This window comes from Nelumbo lutea, chromosome 3 (assembly GCF_056320005.1).
Source record: "Nelumbo lutea isolate HS-2025 chromosome 3, American lotus-T2T, whole genome shotgun sequence".
Taxonomy (NCBI): Eukaryota; Viridiplantae; Streptophyta; class Magnoliopsida; order Proteales; family Nelumbonaceae; genus Nelumbo; species Nelumbo lutea.
Window position 1 is genome coordinate 108,304,805 of NC_142686.1, and position 13,379 is coordinate 108,318,183.

At 43.9% G+C, this 13,379-nt stretch overlaps 3 protein-coding genes across 3 annotated transcripts; all 3 read right to left on the bottom strand.

Annotated features, from left to right (window-relative positions):
* Positions 1–4,230: 4,230 nt before the first annotated feature.
* Positions 4,231–10,515, bottom strand: LOC148867498 (translocase of chloroplast 159, chloroplastic-like). Its single transcript, XM_088974794.1, is given in 3 exon segments — positions 4,231–4,471; positions 4,801–6,704; positions 7,707–10,515. Coding segments are annotated over 2 exon segments (2,832 nt in total). The 3' UTR covers positions 4,231–4,471; positions 4,801–6,681.
* On the bottom strand, positions 4,971–5,525 carry LOC148867499 (uncharacterized). Its single transcript, XM_088976483.1, has one exon. It carries the CDS (start codon positions 5,523–5,525, stop codon positions 4,971–4,973), a length of 555 nt encoding a protein of 184 aa, XP_088832609.1.
* Positions 7,456–11,976, bottom strand: LOC148867500 (uncharacterized). Its single transcript, XM_088974796.1, has one exon. It carries the CDS (start codon positions 11,974–11,976, stop codon positions 10,561–10,563), a length of 1,416 nt encoding a protein of 471 aa, XP_088830922.1. The 3' UTR covers positions 7,456–10,560.
* Between the last annotated feature and the right edge of the window lie 1,403 nt (positions 11,977–13,379).

Below are 13,379 nucleotides of genomic sequence, written 5' to 3' on the forward strand. Positions count from 1 at the left end.
TAGAGTTCATCACAATTAAAACATTGTCCCCTCGCCCTGCGTTCCGCCATCTTAGCCCTGGACAAGTGCTTAATAGGGGGTGCAACAACATTGCTCTCCTCACTGGATGCTGATCTAGAATTGTGGCTCGTCTGTGGCTTCCGTTCTTGGCTAGCTACTGAAGATGGAGCCATTCCGAGTGGTTCCGGAGATGCCCATGCGGATGGAAGCCGCCCCATAGTGAAGGTTCCGCGGCTGAGCTGCATCTTTCGTTCGAAGGCGCGAGCTAGATTCATGGCTGCAACCAGGTTGGGGGGTGTTGCATCTCCACATCCACCCTCAAGGGTTCTGCTAACCCTACGGTGAACATGTCTACCTACTGGTCCGGTCGTACTGAAGCTGCTTTGGCAAGGAGGGTTTGGAATTGGCACTGGTATTCAGCCATCGTTCCCGTCTATTTGAGGTTGATCAATTCACCTAACGGGTTGCTCGTCAATGGGGGCCCAAACCTGAGGAGGCAGTAGGATTTGAATTGGGTCCAACAGAGCCCGGGTTCCTCCTGCTTCAATTTATAAAACTAGAGTTGCGCCTCCTCTGTCATGTGGAATGCAGCCAAGCTTACCTTGTCGTTGTCCCCTGTCCGTTGGTTGCGGAAGAACTGCTCGCATCTGTACAACCATCCCAAAGGATCTCCGGCGCCGTTGTATGAAGGGAACTCTAGCCTGCTGTACTTGGGAACGACCGCGGCTATCAGGGCGACGATCCGCTGTTTGCCGGACGACTCCACCAAGTTTGGTTGGCGGCTGTTTGTGGTTACAACCCCTTCTGGATTCCTCTCCTTGTTAGAGAAATACGATTCCAGCAAGCGTCGCAGCTCCCGACATCGTCTTTGACCTCACGAACCTCCACGCTGGTTTCCACAAGCCTATGCTCCAGTTCGTGTACCCTGGATGATAGCTGCTCTAGATCTCCCATGACGGTTGGCTCTGATACCAAGTTGTTATGGGCCCGGGAATAGGATCGCGTCACGGGTCGGTCCACGGGGAAAAGCTCCTATTTTCCCTTGTTCCTCCCCTTCCTAGCTGAACCTATCTTGGCGTCCTAGAGGGTGATTTGTCCAAGAGATCACCGAACTCTCCTTTTACTCTCTTTCTTGATTGGAAATTTGATATATTTATTCAATAATTTCAGCTCCTTAATTAAGAGATTACAAGAGGTAGGAGTCCTCCTTGTAGGAAGACTCCTTGATAACTAAACTGCTTACAGATAAGATACATAAGACTCCTAGATAAGACTAACTAAACTGCTTACAGATAAGATAAGGGTAAGAAAGCAGATAAGATAAGTGATGGAGGGTGATTTGGCCCGACCTCGCAGCACGGGTACACGTGGGTGTGACCTTGCTCAAATGGTGACTCAGCATGACAGCGCAATGAGCGTGAGCATAACTCGGAGGGAAAGTCTCACCGAGTTCAGCTCAGCAACTCGACGAGTAAACTACTTGTCGAGAGCCGCCTTATCCGCACCTCCTCCCCGGGGTCAAGGCACTTCGAGGGGTCCCAAGTTCGGGGTGCCCCGACCCCTTTTAAGACCCGAGCTCCTCCCAATGGACCTCAGGCCACTCCCAAGCAAGAATGCACCGATCCTTCTCAAGACACCCCGAGGCACAGACACCTCGGGGCAGCTAGCTCGGCATAACCGGCTAAAGGCGGCCCATGCCCGAGGAGAGCGCCTGAAGCGCTCTACTTTATAGCCAAAATTGTGCTAAGAATATCTAAATCTATAGAGAGGGAGCGATCAAAGCAAAGAGAGATGGACCCCACCACATTCCGTATGGAGTTTGGGTGGAGTTGGTCCAAAGTGATGTTGAAGTGTATCAACACCTCAACGATCAGAGGGTGAAGAGGAAGTCGGAGCCCGGCTATCAGTTGTTCCCTGAAGATCACGATCTCGTTGGGACCGTGCTCCCATGGGAAGTTGCTGGTGGGAAGGCTATATGAGAATTCCTTAGGGAGGCGGAACCTCTGTATGAGGTCCTAAAGCCTCTCCGAATTCATTATAGAAGGGCCAAACTGGTCTGGCTCCCAACCTCGGTGGGAGGTGGACGCCAGGTGACCCGAAGCCACCCGAGGCAGTAGAGGAGCCACCCCGAGCTGAGGTACCCACCTCGGGCTCATCGATAATGCTATCTACACTAGACGATGACATAGTGAACGAAAGGGAATAAACAAATTGAAAAGGAGGGAAGAAGCTCAGGAAGACTCACCAAAAGAAACGCAATCGGACTGGGAGAGCAAGACGAACTGGAAGACCCGAGCTAAGAGACCTCCGACGCGAGCTCAAACACTAACGACGAGAGCTTCGTGGCGAAGAAAATAGCCAAGGGGCCCCCTATTTATAGCCACAGCCGCAGGTTCCTTGAGGCGAAGGCGGTTTAGCGCATTTTTGACGTCCACGAAGTCCAAATCGCGTGAGATCCGTGCGTAAACCAGATGTGACTCTAGTCTTTTTTGGTCAAACCGGACACCAGACCGACCCAGCTGGACGGAGCGTGTGACAAAGCAGCATGAAAACCGATGCCAAATCCACCCAACGCGTCATGACCTCCCCGCGCTCGGTCATCGCCGCCAGCACAGGTAGTGGGGGCAATTGATGGAGGGTGATTTTGCCCGACCTCGCAGCACGAGTACACGTGGGCGTGACCGTGCTCAAACGGTGACTTAGCATGATAGCGCAATGAGCATGAGCATAACTCGGAGGGAAAGTCCCATCGAGTTCAGCTTGGCAACTCGACGAGTAAACTACTCGCCAGGAGCCGCCTTACTTGCACCTCCTCCCTGGGGTCAAGGCACTTCGGGGGGGGGTCTCAAGTTTGGGGTGCCCCGACCCCTTTTAAGACCTGAGCTCCTCCCAATGGACCTCGGGCCACTCCCAAGCAAGAATGCACTGATCCTTCTCTGGACACCCCGAGGCACAGACACCTCGGGGCAGCTAGCTCGGCATAACCGGCTACAGGTGGCCTATCACTCAAAGGACAGCCTGGCTCAGGGTAATTCGCGGGAGGGTAGTTCGATATACCTCGGGGCAGCTAGCTCGGCATAACCGGCTACACCTTCCTGCTCGACCGTCGTACCCGACAAATCTGTGGACGGCAGGCTTGTCCCTCTCGTCGCGCCTGCCACCTTTAGAAAGGTGTCGCGTATCTGACAGGCATGTACCCTGCAGCTACGACCCCACACGTGCCACCTCAGCCTTGCCTATAACGGCTGTGGCAGACTAACAGTGGCGGTTATACCTGCCCTGTCAGAAGTCAGAGGGCCTGAAGCAACGGAATTCAGTTATAAGGGGCTTATTCTCAAGGATCAATGTATCTTCGAATCACCTGCGTGACATGCACTCTTAGCCTTCGTTCTCCTTTTTGCTTCTTGCACACAATACTAACTTAAGCATCGGAGTGTTCCCGCCGGGAAACACCCCGGGAGTTTATCCTCTTTCCTCTCGTCTCAGATACCTCTCGGGAGCCACACGAGCGCCAGCTAGGAGTGACCGGATTGCGCTACATCAATAAGGATAAGGTAAGATGAACTGTGGCTAGCTAGACAATCTGATGAGAGTCCCACGTTACTGCTACTGCCGACGGCGGTACTTCTTCCCCACAAATGCGTCCATAACAAAGATTATTTGTTGTACGTAGATCGGGATAAAATTGAGAAAGTGTTTCCATTGGTATTTTAAATCCTAGTACCCTCGAAGGTAATCAATTTATAATGTATGCGGTTGTAAGAACAACTTCCCCCCAATAGGTTTTTGGAACATGCTGGTGGAAAAGTAAGGCTCGGGTTGTAGTTAGTAGATGACCATTCTTCCTTTCTACTACTTCGTTTTGTTGTGGAGTATTAATGCAGGAGGATTCATGGATAATCCCTTCTTTTTGAAAATATGGGGATAAAGTTTGGTTGAAATAATCTCATGCATTATCCGATTTAAATCTTTTGATTCTGACCCCAAATTGATTTTGAATCATGTTATGGAAAATTGGGAGTACACTACTTACATCTGATTTAGATTTAAGAAGAAATATCCAAGAGACCCTAGTGCAATCATTAATAAAAGAGACAAACTATCGTGAGCCAGACACACTTGGAACTGTAGAGGGTCCCCATATATCACTATGGATAAAAAAGAATGGGACTGAACTTCTTTTGTTACTGATTGGAAAGGGCACACGCTTGTGTTTTGCAAATTCACACATATCAGAATGAAAATATTCAACACTCAATCCTTTAAACAATGAGGGAAACATAGTTTTCAAAATTCCAAATGATGGATGTCTTAGTCTAAAGTGATGAAGCCAAATGGTGTTTTTGTTGGATGATGAAAGGAATGACAGAGATAACTTATCTTGGACAATATTTGATTTGCATGATTCTTCAAGATAGTAGAGTCCATTCTTCTCCTTAGCAAGTCCAATCCTCTTCCCCGAATCCTGATCCTGAAATATACAGTAAGAAGGATAGAAAAACACATTACAATTCATGTCATGGGTGACTTTTTGGATGGATACCAGGTTAGTGGACTATTTGGGAACATGAAGGACATTTTTTAGTGTAAGTGATGGATTAATATGGATATCCCTAAGGCCAGCTACGTTAGTAAGGGAACCGTCTGCAATGGCTATTTTTCGATTGCTTGGGTAGGAGGTATAAGTGCTAAAATGTAGTGAGGAGTGAGTCATGTGATCTGTGGCTCCTAAGTCAATAACCCATAAATCCCTAATAGGTTCATCTGAGACATTTAGTCTGTGAGGAATAGAAAACTTACCTAATATTGCAAGAGAGCCTGCACCACTAGGTTTCTCCAACGATCCCAAAAGCCCCCTTAACTTTTCGATCTCCTCCTTATTGAACTCGGTCTAGAGGCTTTTCTTGGCTTGGATGATTCGTGGTGAAGTTAGCTTGATTTCGACTCTTCTGTTGTCCTCCTTAATAGCCCTATTCCTTGTTCGATGGTTTACCATTCAGCTTCCAACACTTCTCTTTGATGTGCCTTGGTTTCTTGCAATAGGTACACCAAACCAAGGCACACCAAAAAGACTCCTTGTTGTCCCGTGCAGAGGACAAATTTGTCTTCATTCCTTCCAGTATTTTCGGTTGTTCTATCCTTGTAGCCATGGCTGAACCTTCTAGTACTTGGGGTTCAAGCATAACCCCCTTATGTCTTTCTTCAACACGAATAAGAGAAATAGTCTCATTTAGAGATGATACCTCTTCTTTGCCGAGAATCTGGACCCTAACTTGATCAAATTCTGTGTTGAGTCTTGCAACAAAGTCATAAACGCGATCTTTTTCGATAAAACTCTTTAGGATTTCTGCATCCGCTGCACATTTAGTCTCAATGCACCGATAATGATCGAGTTCTTGCCACAGGTTCTGCAATAAATTTGCGTACTCGGTAACTATCTTGCTGCCTTGTTTAGTCGCTCCAGTCTTGACTTTAATTTCGTACACTTGTGCTGCATCACGTGCCGTTGAATAGTTGGACAACATTCCAGATCTCTTTAGCCATGCATAAAAACATACACGTGTCTCTGATTTCAGGGTTCATTGAATTCCATAACCATGACATGATCATTGAGTCAGCTTCATCCCATGCATCAAATCTTGGATCTCCTTCCTTCGGTCCTGTCCCTAAGAGATGGCTAAGCTTTACTTTTCCCTTTAAATATGTTTGAATAAACTGAGACCACTTCAAATAATCTTTCCTGTTCAACCTATATGCTGCCTGAATGTTTTGCAGGTCGCCAGATGCTTGATGGGAGGAGACTTTCCGATTGTGCAATGGTATTTGATACAGTGGCTTTTGACATATTGGGTGGGCTTCAAGAAAGAGAGAAAAACAGAAAATGAAGGTCTAAAAAATTTAATAAGGGTTGGTGATGAAGGCCTAAAGAATTTTTCAGCCAATGTCCAAAAAAAAGTAACTATAATGCTCCACCAAACTGAAGAGTGGATCGAAACCTCTCAAAATCAAAACTGATCCAAACCAAACCAAAGGGATTCAGTAAATCTACTATGGGCAACACCAGATCTAAGATTTCGGACTGATCCGATGTCTCTACAAAGAGATCCAAGAAAAAGGACGAATCCGATGGCATAGCAGTCCGGAAGAAAAAAAAAATGTAGAGTTCAGATCTATAGCTGATCTTGAAGAAGAATGAAGGACACTCAAGAACCTCCCAAATACTGTTAGAGAGTTCTTGAACCAGCAGCAGCAGAGATGACCGAAGAGATACTATGTGTAGATTAGGTCGTGACCAGCTCTGATACCATGAGAGAATTTGAGAGAAAAAATGAATTGATTGTATTGTCTTGGAAGGAGCATATACACAAGTTTATATAGAATTACAGAGCTAGCTTATAGGGCAATAAAATAGGAAACTAACTTTTCCTAGAAAACTAATTTCTATATCAGTGGGATTCTCCAATTAATATCCCATGATTCTAGGATATCCCATAATTCTAGGAAACTAACTTATGTATGTTTCCTAAACTGATGGACCTAAAATTATGGAGAATCAATCTTAGCCTTCTTATTTTTGAAAAAGTTATACCTTGAAGGCTGAACATGTTTTCAATATGACGTTATTCAAGCAGTTAAACTGGTGAACCCAGTGATCTGACAGTAGTGTTTTCAACCCATTGCTCAATGTTGACTCAGATCATCACCTGCATTAAGATTGTTTAGTCTAATCCCAAACCAAGGTTCAAGGTATTGCTGAACAAAATCCACCATAAAAAGGTGTAGAAAAAAGGAGTTCATAATTGGAAGAGAACAAAGATAAGGAAAACAATATAAATGATAGCTTAAGTGTGATATTTATTTTTAAGGTAAAAATACTAAAATTGCAATAATCTATAAGGGCAATAATGTGGTATCTAATATACTATTTTCCTAAAGGTAAAATATTAAAAATCAATTATTACAATACTAAATTGGATGGGCAAAATTGTCCTTGAGAAATCATGATGCAACTAATTGCCTCTTGTTATGTAAGGTAACTAGCAAATTCTGAGACACGACATGGAAAATTGATGATCTTTCTGAATTGGACAATACAACAAGAACCCTAAAATATGGCTACACAAAATCAATAAACAGAAAAGAAAAATAAAGAGTAAGCTAAAAAGAATTGAGATGCTGTATAATTTTTGTATAATACTATAAAATGAAAGCATAAAAAGGGATGCAAGATAGAAGCCTTCTGTTGAATTTCTTATATTCACATTTCTAAACTCCAAAATACAATTTTTTTTTCCTACACACATAAATACAAATATCACAAAATTACTAAGGCTGGTTCAACCAAGCTGACATAACCTCTCAATTTCCTTCATTACAACACAACCACTTCAGCCATAAATTCAACCAGTCTTGTTGGGCAAAATCAATTTAGCAATGAAACTTTAAATCAGAATGAGAGCTTAAAATCAATTACTACATAAAATTGATTAAAAAATTCATTAACAATCAAACATTATTAAATGCCCTCTTGGTTCCACCTCATCCTAAGAACATGAATTCAAATTGCAGAGTTCTACATCAACTAGAATAAAATATTACTCAGGAGATAAGATAGTGACAAAACCATGCTCAACTTTTAGCTTAAATCCTATAGTGACCTTAAATGGCTAAGGGAAACAAAATCTAGTACACTGAGTAGGTCTCACCAGTAGGCCAGATGGTCCTGAAGAAAGCACTGGCAATTGGAAGAATACCCACAAGTGCAATCTGAAGCTGCTCCGTACAGCTTGTCCTAACTGTGATTTGTCCACTGAGCTTGTTGTTCAATCCCATACGAACAGCCATCTTCGAATTCCGACCAAGGGAGAACTGAGACTGCAGATTAGCGCCCAGAGCCAGGTCACCTCTCCATCTCATCAGAGACAGGCTCAAAGTGGATTGGTCTTGACCAATTGGATAATCCTTCTCCTTCAGTCTGGCCTCCAAATTGGCCCCGTATGCTATATCACCTTGAGATTGAACTGCACCAGTGCTCCCCACCAAAACTAAGCGTTTTCCAATTGCAATCTGATCCTCAATTTTGAGTCCAGTGGCTACATTCTCTCCTAAGAAAGTAATGGATAATCCAGCAGCTGTCTTGTTCTTTTTCACATTCTTGAATTTTGTTTCACCTATGAGGATGTATCCAAGCTGCCTTCCAATGTTCTGAATGTCAAAGCCTGCTAGGGTTGATCCATTGTCTCCGTGCTTGGATGAAACTGAGGAATTCAAATGGATGTTGAACTCCTTCTTATCTTTGGTAATTTGAACAGCAACTCCTGCTGGAAACTGACCTGCAATTGCAAGATTATGTTCAAGGCTGACACCATCATACCCACAATCATGATCCCACCGATGTGTGTCAAGGACTGGCCTTGCCAGGAGCTGTGATGTCGGCTCCAAGAATCGGTATCTGTAAGCTGGATTATCTCCATCAAAGGAAGGTGGCAGGACCATGTCAGGTAACGGAACTGGCATAGCCGCAGGACTTCCATTTTCTTCCTGATCCACATCTTCCCCCATATAACCATAGTCAATCCCATCAGCTTTTCCTTTCTTCTTTATTTCCCTCAATCTTCTTACTTCCTCTCTCCACTATTTCTTCTGAAGGAGCTTCACCCGATAATCATACTCATCAAAATATGCCTTCCTCGGCTCCTTGCTGAGCTCAGCAACCTGAGCTTTCTTCAGGGATTTAAACGGTGGGAGCTGGTCATATTCATCCTCTTCTTCTTGATCAGAATCAGAGAAGTCCAGGTCAACATCAGAGTCACCATTATCATCACCCTGATCGGCAGATAGTTTTGGGTGGGAATGGGACTGCAGCAGTGAAGACAACAGGTATGGTAGAGGTGGTGAGCGAACATGGAGTCCAAATAGCTTCCTGTGGTCAAATGGGTCTTGAGGTTTTGACAAGGAACTAACTTCAGATAAGATCTTCATTGAGTAGCACAAAAACAATAACTGGAATCTCCAATTTTGGCCGTTAGGGAGAATTTTTTGGCCTTCTCTGTTCTTCCTGCATGATGGATGGTTTTCAACGAGAGACACAGGGTTCATCGAACTTGGATTCATCAGGCGCAAATCACCTACTGCTTGTCCAATGCACTGCTGTACAACATGGGAACGTTGAGCAACAAAAACCTCATAGCTTAAGGGGAACCCAGATGGTCCATCTGGAGGTGCTGTAGCAGCATGGGTGAGAGTGACAATAGCACTCTGCCATAGTGATGAACCAAGAACACTGGTGATTGACCTTAACAATGGCAGATCGTTAAGATCTCTGGTCTGGGCATCTAGCCGGTCTATATAGAGGACAATATCCGGTGGGCTTTTCTTAATGAACTTCTTTATAGATGATAAGACTTTCCGGTTGAAGGATTGTTCCATCACAGAAGATCTGAGACCCGGTGTGTCAAAGACCCGGATCTTAACTCCATCTACTGATCCAACGATCTCTTTCACAGAAGTTGTAGTATATTCAAATGCATCAACAACTGACTTCTGTTCACCAAAAATGGAATTAATGGTTGCACTCTTGCCCACTCCAGTTTTCCCTAGTACAAGGATGTTCAAAGAGAAGTCGAGATCATCTTTACCCTCTGCCTCCAGCTGCATTGCTGTCCTCTTGGCAATTTCCAGGTTAAACACTTGACTGGTTTGCCTCCCTGCAGCTATAACCATCCTGTATAAAACCTGTGCCACAATAGAGTCTTCAGGAGAATGGCCCAGTCTCTGGACAAGCCTCAAGAATTTCACTCTTGTGAATTGTATCTTCTCCAGCTTCTTCTTTTGTTCTTCACTCAAATTGTCTTCTGATTCCCCCCCAGCTGTGAGAACTGGAGGAATAAAAAAGTTGGGACGATTTGGTCGGGGTGCAGGCTTCACAGTCTGCATAGAGGATCCCAAACCAGCAGGTCGCTCAATAGAGAAAAGCCTGGAACCATCTGGAGAGGTAATTGTAACACTGCCAGTATCTGATCCTGCATTAGATGCTGCTTTTAGGAGAGCAGTCAATGCAGCAGAATCAAATAACTCTTTCTCATCTCCCTCATCATCAGTGTCCACTTCATCATCTGAGTCTGTAGCAATCTGTCCTTCAATTCTCTGAGGATGATCAAGATAACTTTGAGCACCCGAGTGAGAACTAGTGCCTGATCCTTGCTCCAACTCCTTCATCATCTGTTTGGCAGCTTCAGAGATTCCAAAGATCATACCTTCAGCATCTTCATCCGAAACTGGACCTTCATTGTCACTACCATCATCATTGTCATCATAATCTTCTTCTTCTGGACCAGGGTTTAGTACAGCTTCAGCTTCCAGCTTCACTTCTGAGTCTAAGATGGAAACTGGTACCATGGATTGAGGTGTTTCAGATTTGCTAGAGGCCCTGTCTTCCAATTGATCACTCTGGGCAAAACCAGCTACTGATGCATCACCATTCTCCAAATACTTCTCTTTGACAACAGGTTCCATGGAACTAACGTTAGAGTCCACACTCTGAATCTTATTTCCACCTGATTATGAATCAACTTCATTGACAGATAACAGTGTGGTCTGTTGCTCAGTTTCAAGTTCAGATTTTCCAAACTTACCAACTTCATTTAAAGAAACACTTGGATCAGCAACACCATCCTTTTTGCCCTTTTGGTTTTGGTCATTTGCAGAAACATTCATTACAAAATCAACAAAGCCAGATCCAGTGTCCAAACCATCACTTTCCACCACTTCTACCATATCAGTTTTTGGTCCAAGTGGCCCCAGTTCTATGACCTCATGCACAGGGTTTATTGCAGTTTCATGTTCAAGAGCACCATAATCCTCTATCTTTGTAACATCAGTATCTGCTTCCATCAACTTGGAAACAACAGGATGTTCAACAACAGGGTTTGGTTGATCAGACCAAGTACCCAAGATCAAACTTGTCTCTCCCGATTGCTCCACTTCTTGAGTTTCAGAAACTCCATTTTCTTGCTTATGGACCTTATCTCCAACACCAGATCCCAAACCCAATAAAATGGCCTGTCTGGTTTCATCAACTGAATCCCCTCCGGTCACAGAACTCATATTATCCGCCTCAACGAAATTTGAACTTACCAGTTCTTCAACAACAGGTACTGAAGAATTCACTTTGACGGTATAATTCTCTTCCAAAACCTTATCCTCCGATTCAGTCCCATCTACTTCCTGCAGTCCCGGTGCATGGCTTTCTTGAACTGCAGGCTCTATATCCTCGTCCAAATACACACCTTCAGACAAGGTCTCTTCTTCATTGCTCCCGTCTTCCTCAACAGTCTCAGAGTCCTTGCCAGCAACCACAAGTGGCTCAGGAACCCCGTACCCATTCAGTCCCGATCGAAGAGAACCCGAATTCAATACTTCAACAGAAGCAGAATCCCTGCCCACGGAAAGCTCATCCACGCCACCAGACTCCTCCAATCCAGCGGCGGAAGGAAAACCAACAAGGCCCAAAATCCTTTGATCCTCCACTTCACTCACAAGCTCCTCATCCTTGGCAGTAACATCACCATCGTCCCTCGGTGGCTGCTTAATTGGAACCGCAGTCTTCGGAAGAGGGAAAATCGAAGAACCCAAAACAGGTTGAACGAAAGGAACGCCAGAGTGTTCCCCCTCCGTAGTACTTGCCAGACCTTCTTCTGGTTCTGCAACAAGGTGCCTCTCGGAAGCGGTTTCGAACTCGTCCCCATCGCTCATGAAGCCCTCGGACTTATAACTATAGCCGCTGCTGCGACTGCTGAAGCTACTCCTATTGCGTTGCTTATCTCCAACGTTTTCTATAGAGGTTTCGATATCAAAATCATCAGGAGGAGCTCCGATACCTGGTGAACCGGATGGTGGTTGTTGCGGTTGGGACTCCTCCGCTGGTGATGGGGTCGACTGTGTTGCGTAAAGCGGAACAGACAGCTTTGAATCCATGGACGTAAGCTTTTGTTTCCTACTAAAACACGCAGATGCCGAAGCAGAGGTTACACAGCAAAGAGCGGAGTGCTGGGAATGATAAAAGATTGGCGTTGTCTACTTGTCTTATTAATTTTTCATTACTTTCGATTCTCTTCCTCTCCAACAAATTCTCCCCGTCTCCTCGGTTGCAGTTAGGATTACAAAGATAGGATCTTTGATATGAGGTTGCACGGAGAGCCTCGAGCTCGAGGAAGGTGAGATAAGGTGGAAGATTTCTCGCAGGAGTTTCTCTTTTATATTTATTATTTATTTCGTAAGATTCCCTTTTATATTTGTTTATTATGGCGACATAATTACCCCTGCACAAGATGTTTTTTCCCTTTGTAGATTCTTCTGGTTCTGGCCTCCAGGGCGGTCGCCGCGGTCCAGAAACAAGTTTGGACTTGGGACGTATATAATCGATGGTGTTAAAAGGTGTTTGCCGCATCACCGTTACAAAGTGAGGCAATTCTCGGTCATTTCCTGTCAATTTATTTTCGTCATCATTTGGAAAGAGAAATAGTTTTGGCAGACTCAGATTGGATTGAACAATCAAAATGGTGAACGGTCAATATAGATGTAGAAGAGAGAATTTTGAACCATATGGATTGAACAATCAAACTGGTGAACAGTCAATATAGATGTAGAAGAGAGATACTTTTGAACCATATGGATTGAACAATCAAGCTGGGTTACTCATCCCAGTTTTTTTTTTGACAGAAAAAGAAAGATTCTGATGTTCTTTACATAATCTTTCTATGTGCTGGTCTTTGTTTTTGTGTATTAAACTTGGAGATGATTTAATTATTGTTTTAAAATCTTCTTATTTGGCCAATACCATAACAAATGAGCATTAGTAGTTAGTATAAGGTGAGGTTGTTGAATAGGTTTTTATTCTCTAACATTATGCCTAGGCATGTTAGTTTTTTTTTTATCCTCACTGGTTCTTTTGTTGGTGTCTTTGTTAATTTATTCTTTCTGTGAGGGCAGATGATTTAAAAAGTGGACCATGGAAATGGAGTGGTTGCTTACATAGCCTTCTATTACTACTATGTTTTCTGTTTTAATGATTTTTTTTTCCAATTTTTTGTAGGTTATTATGAAATTGTTGGGCAATTAATTAAAAAAATAAAAAAAAAAATGAATACATTGGAAGCCTTGTGGCTAGTAGCTAGAAGCTTGTGAGTCACATCTATCTATATCTATAAAAGGGATACTTGCCTGGGTGTCCATGCATGTTTACTAGCATCATCTATCCTATATACAATAGAAGCCTTATGGCTAGTAGAAGCTTGTGAGTCATATTTATCTATATCTATACTATGTAAAAGCGATACTTGCCTCGGTGTCCGCGTGTTTATTGGCACCATCTATCATAT

Bases quoted from the DNA above. Each gene is read 5' to 3' on its own strand.
- LOC148867499 (XM_088976483.1), bottom strand. From the start codon at position 5,525: ATGTTGTCCAACTATTCAACGGCACGTGATGCAGCACAAGTGTACGAA.
- LOC148867500 (XM_088974796.1), bottom strand. From the start codon at position 11,976: ATGGATTCAAAGCTGTCTGTTCCGCTTTACGCAACACAGTCGACCCCA.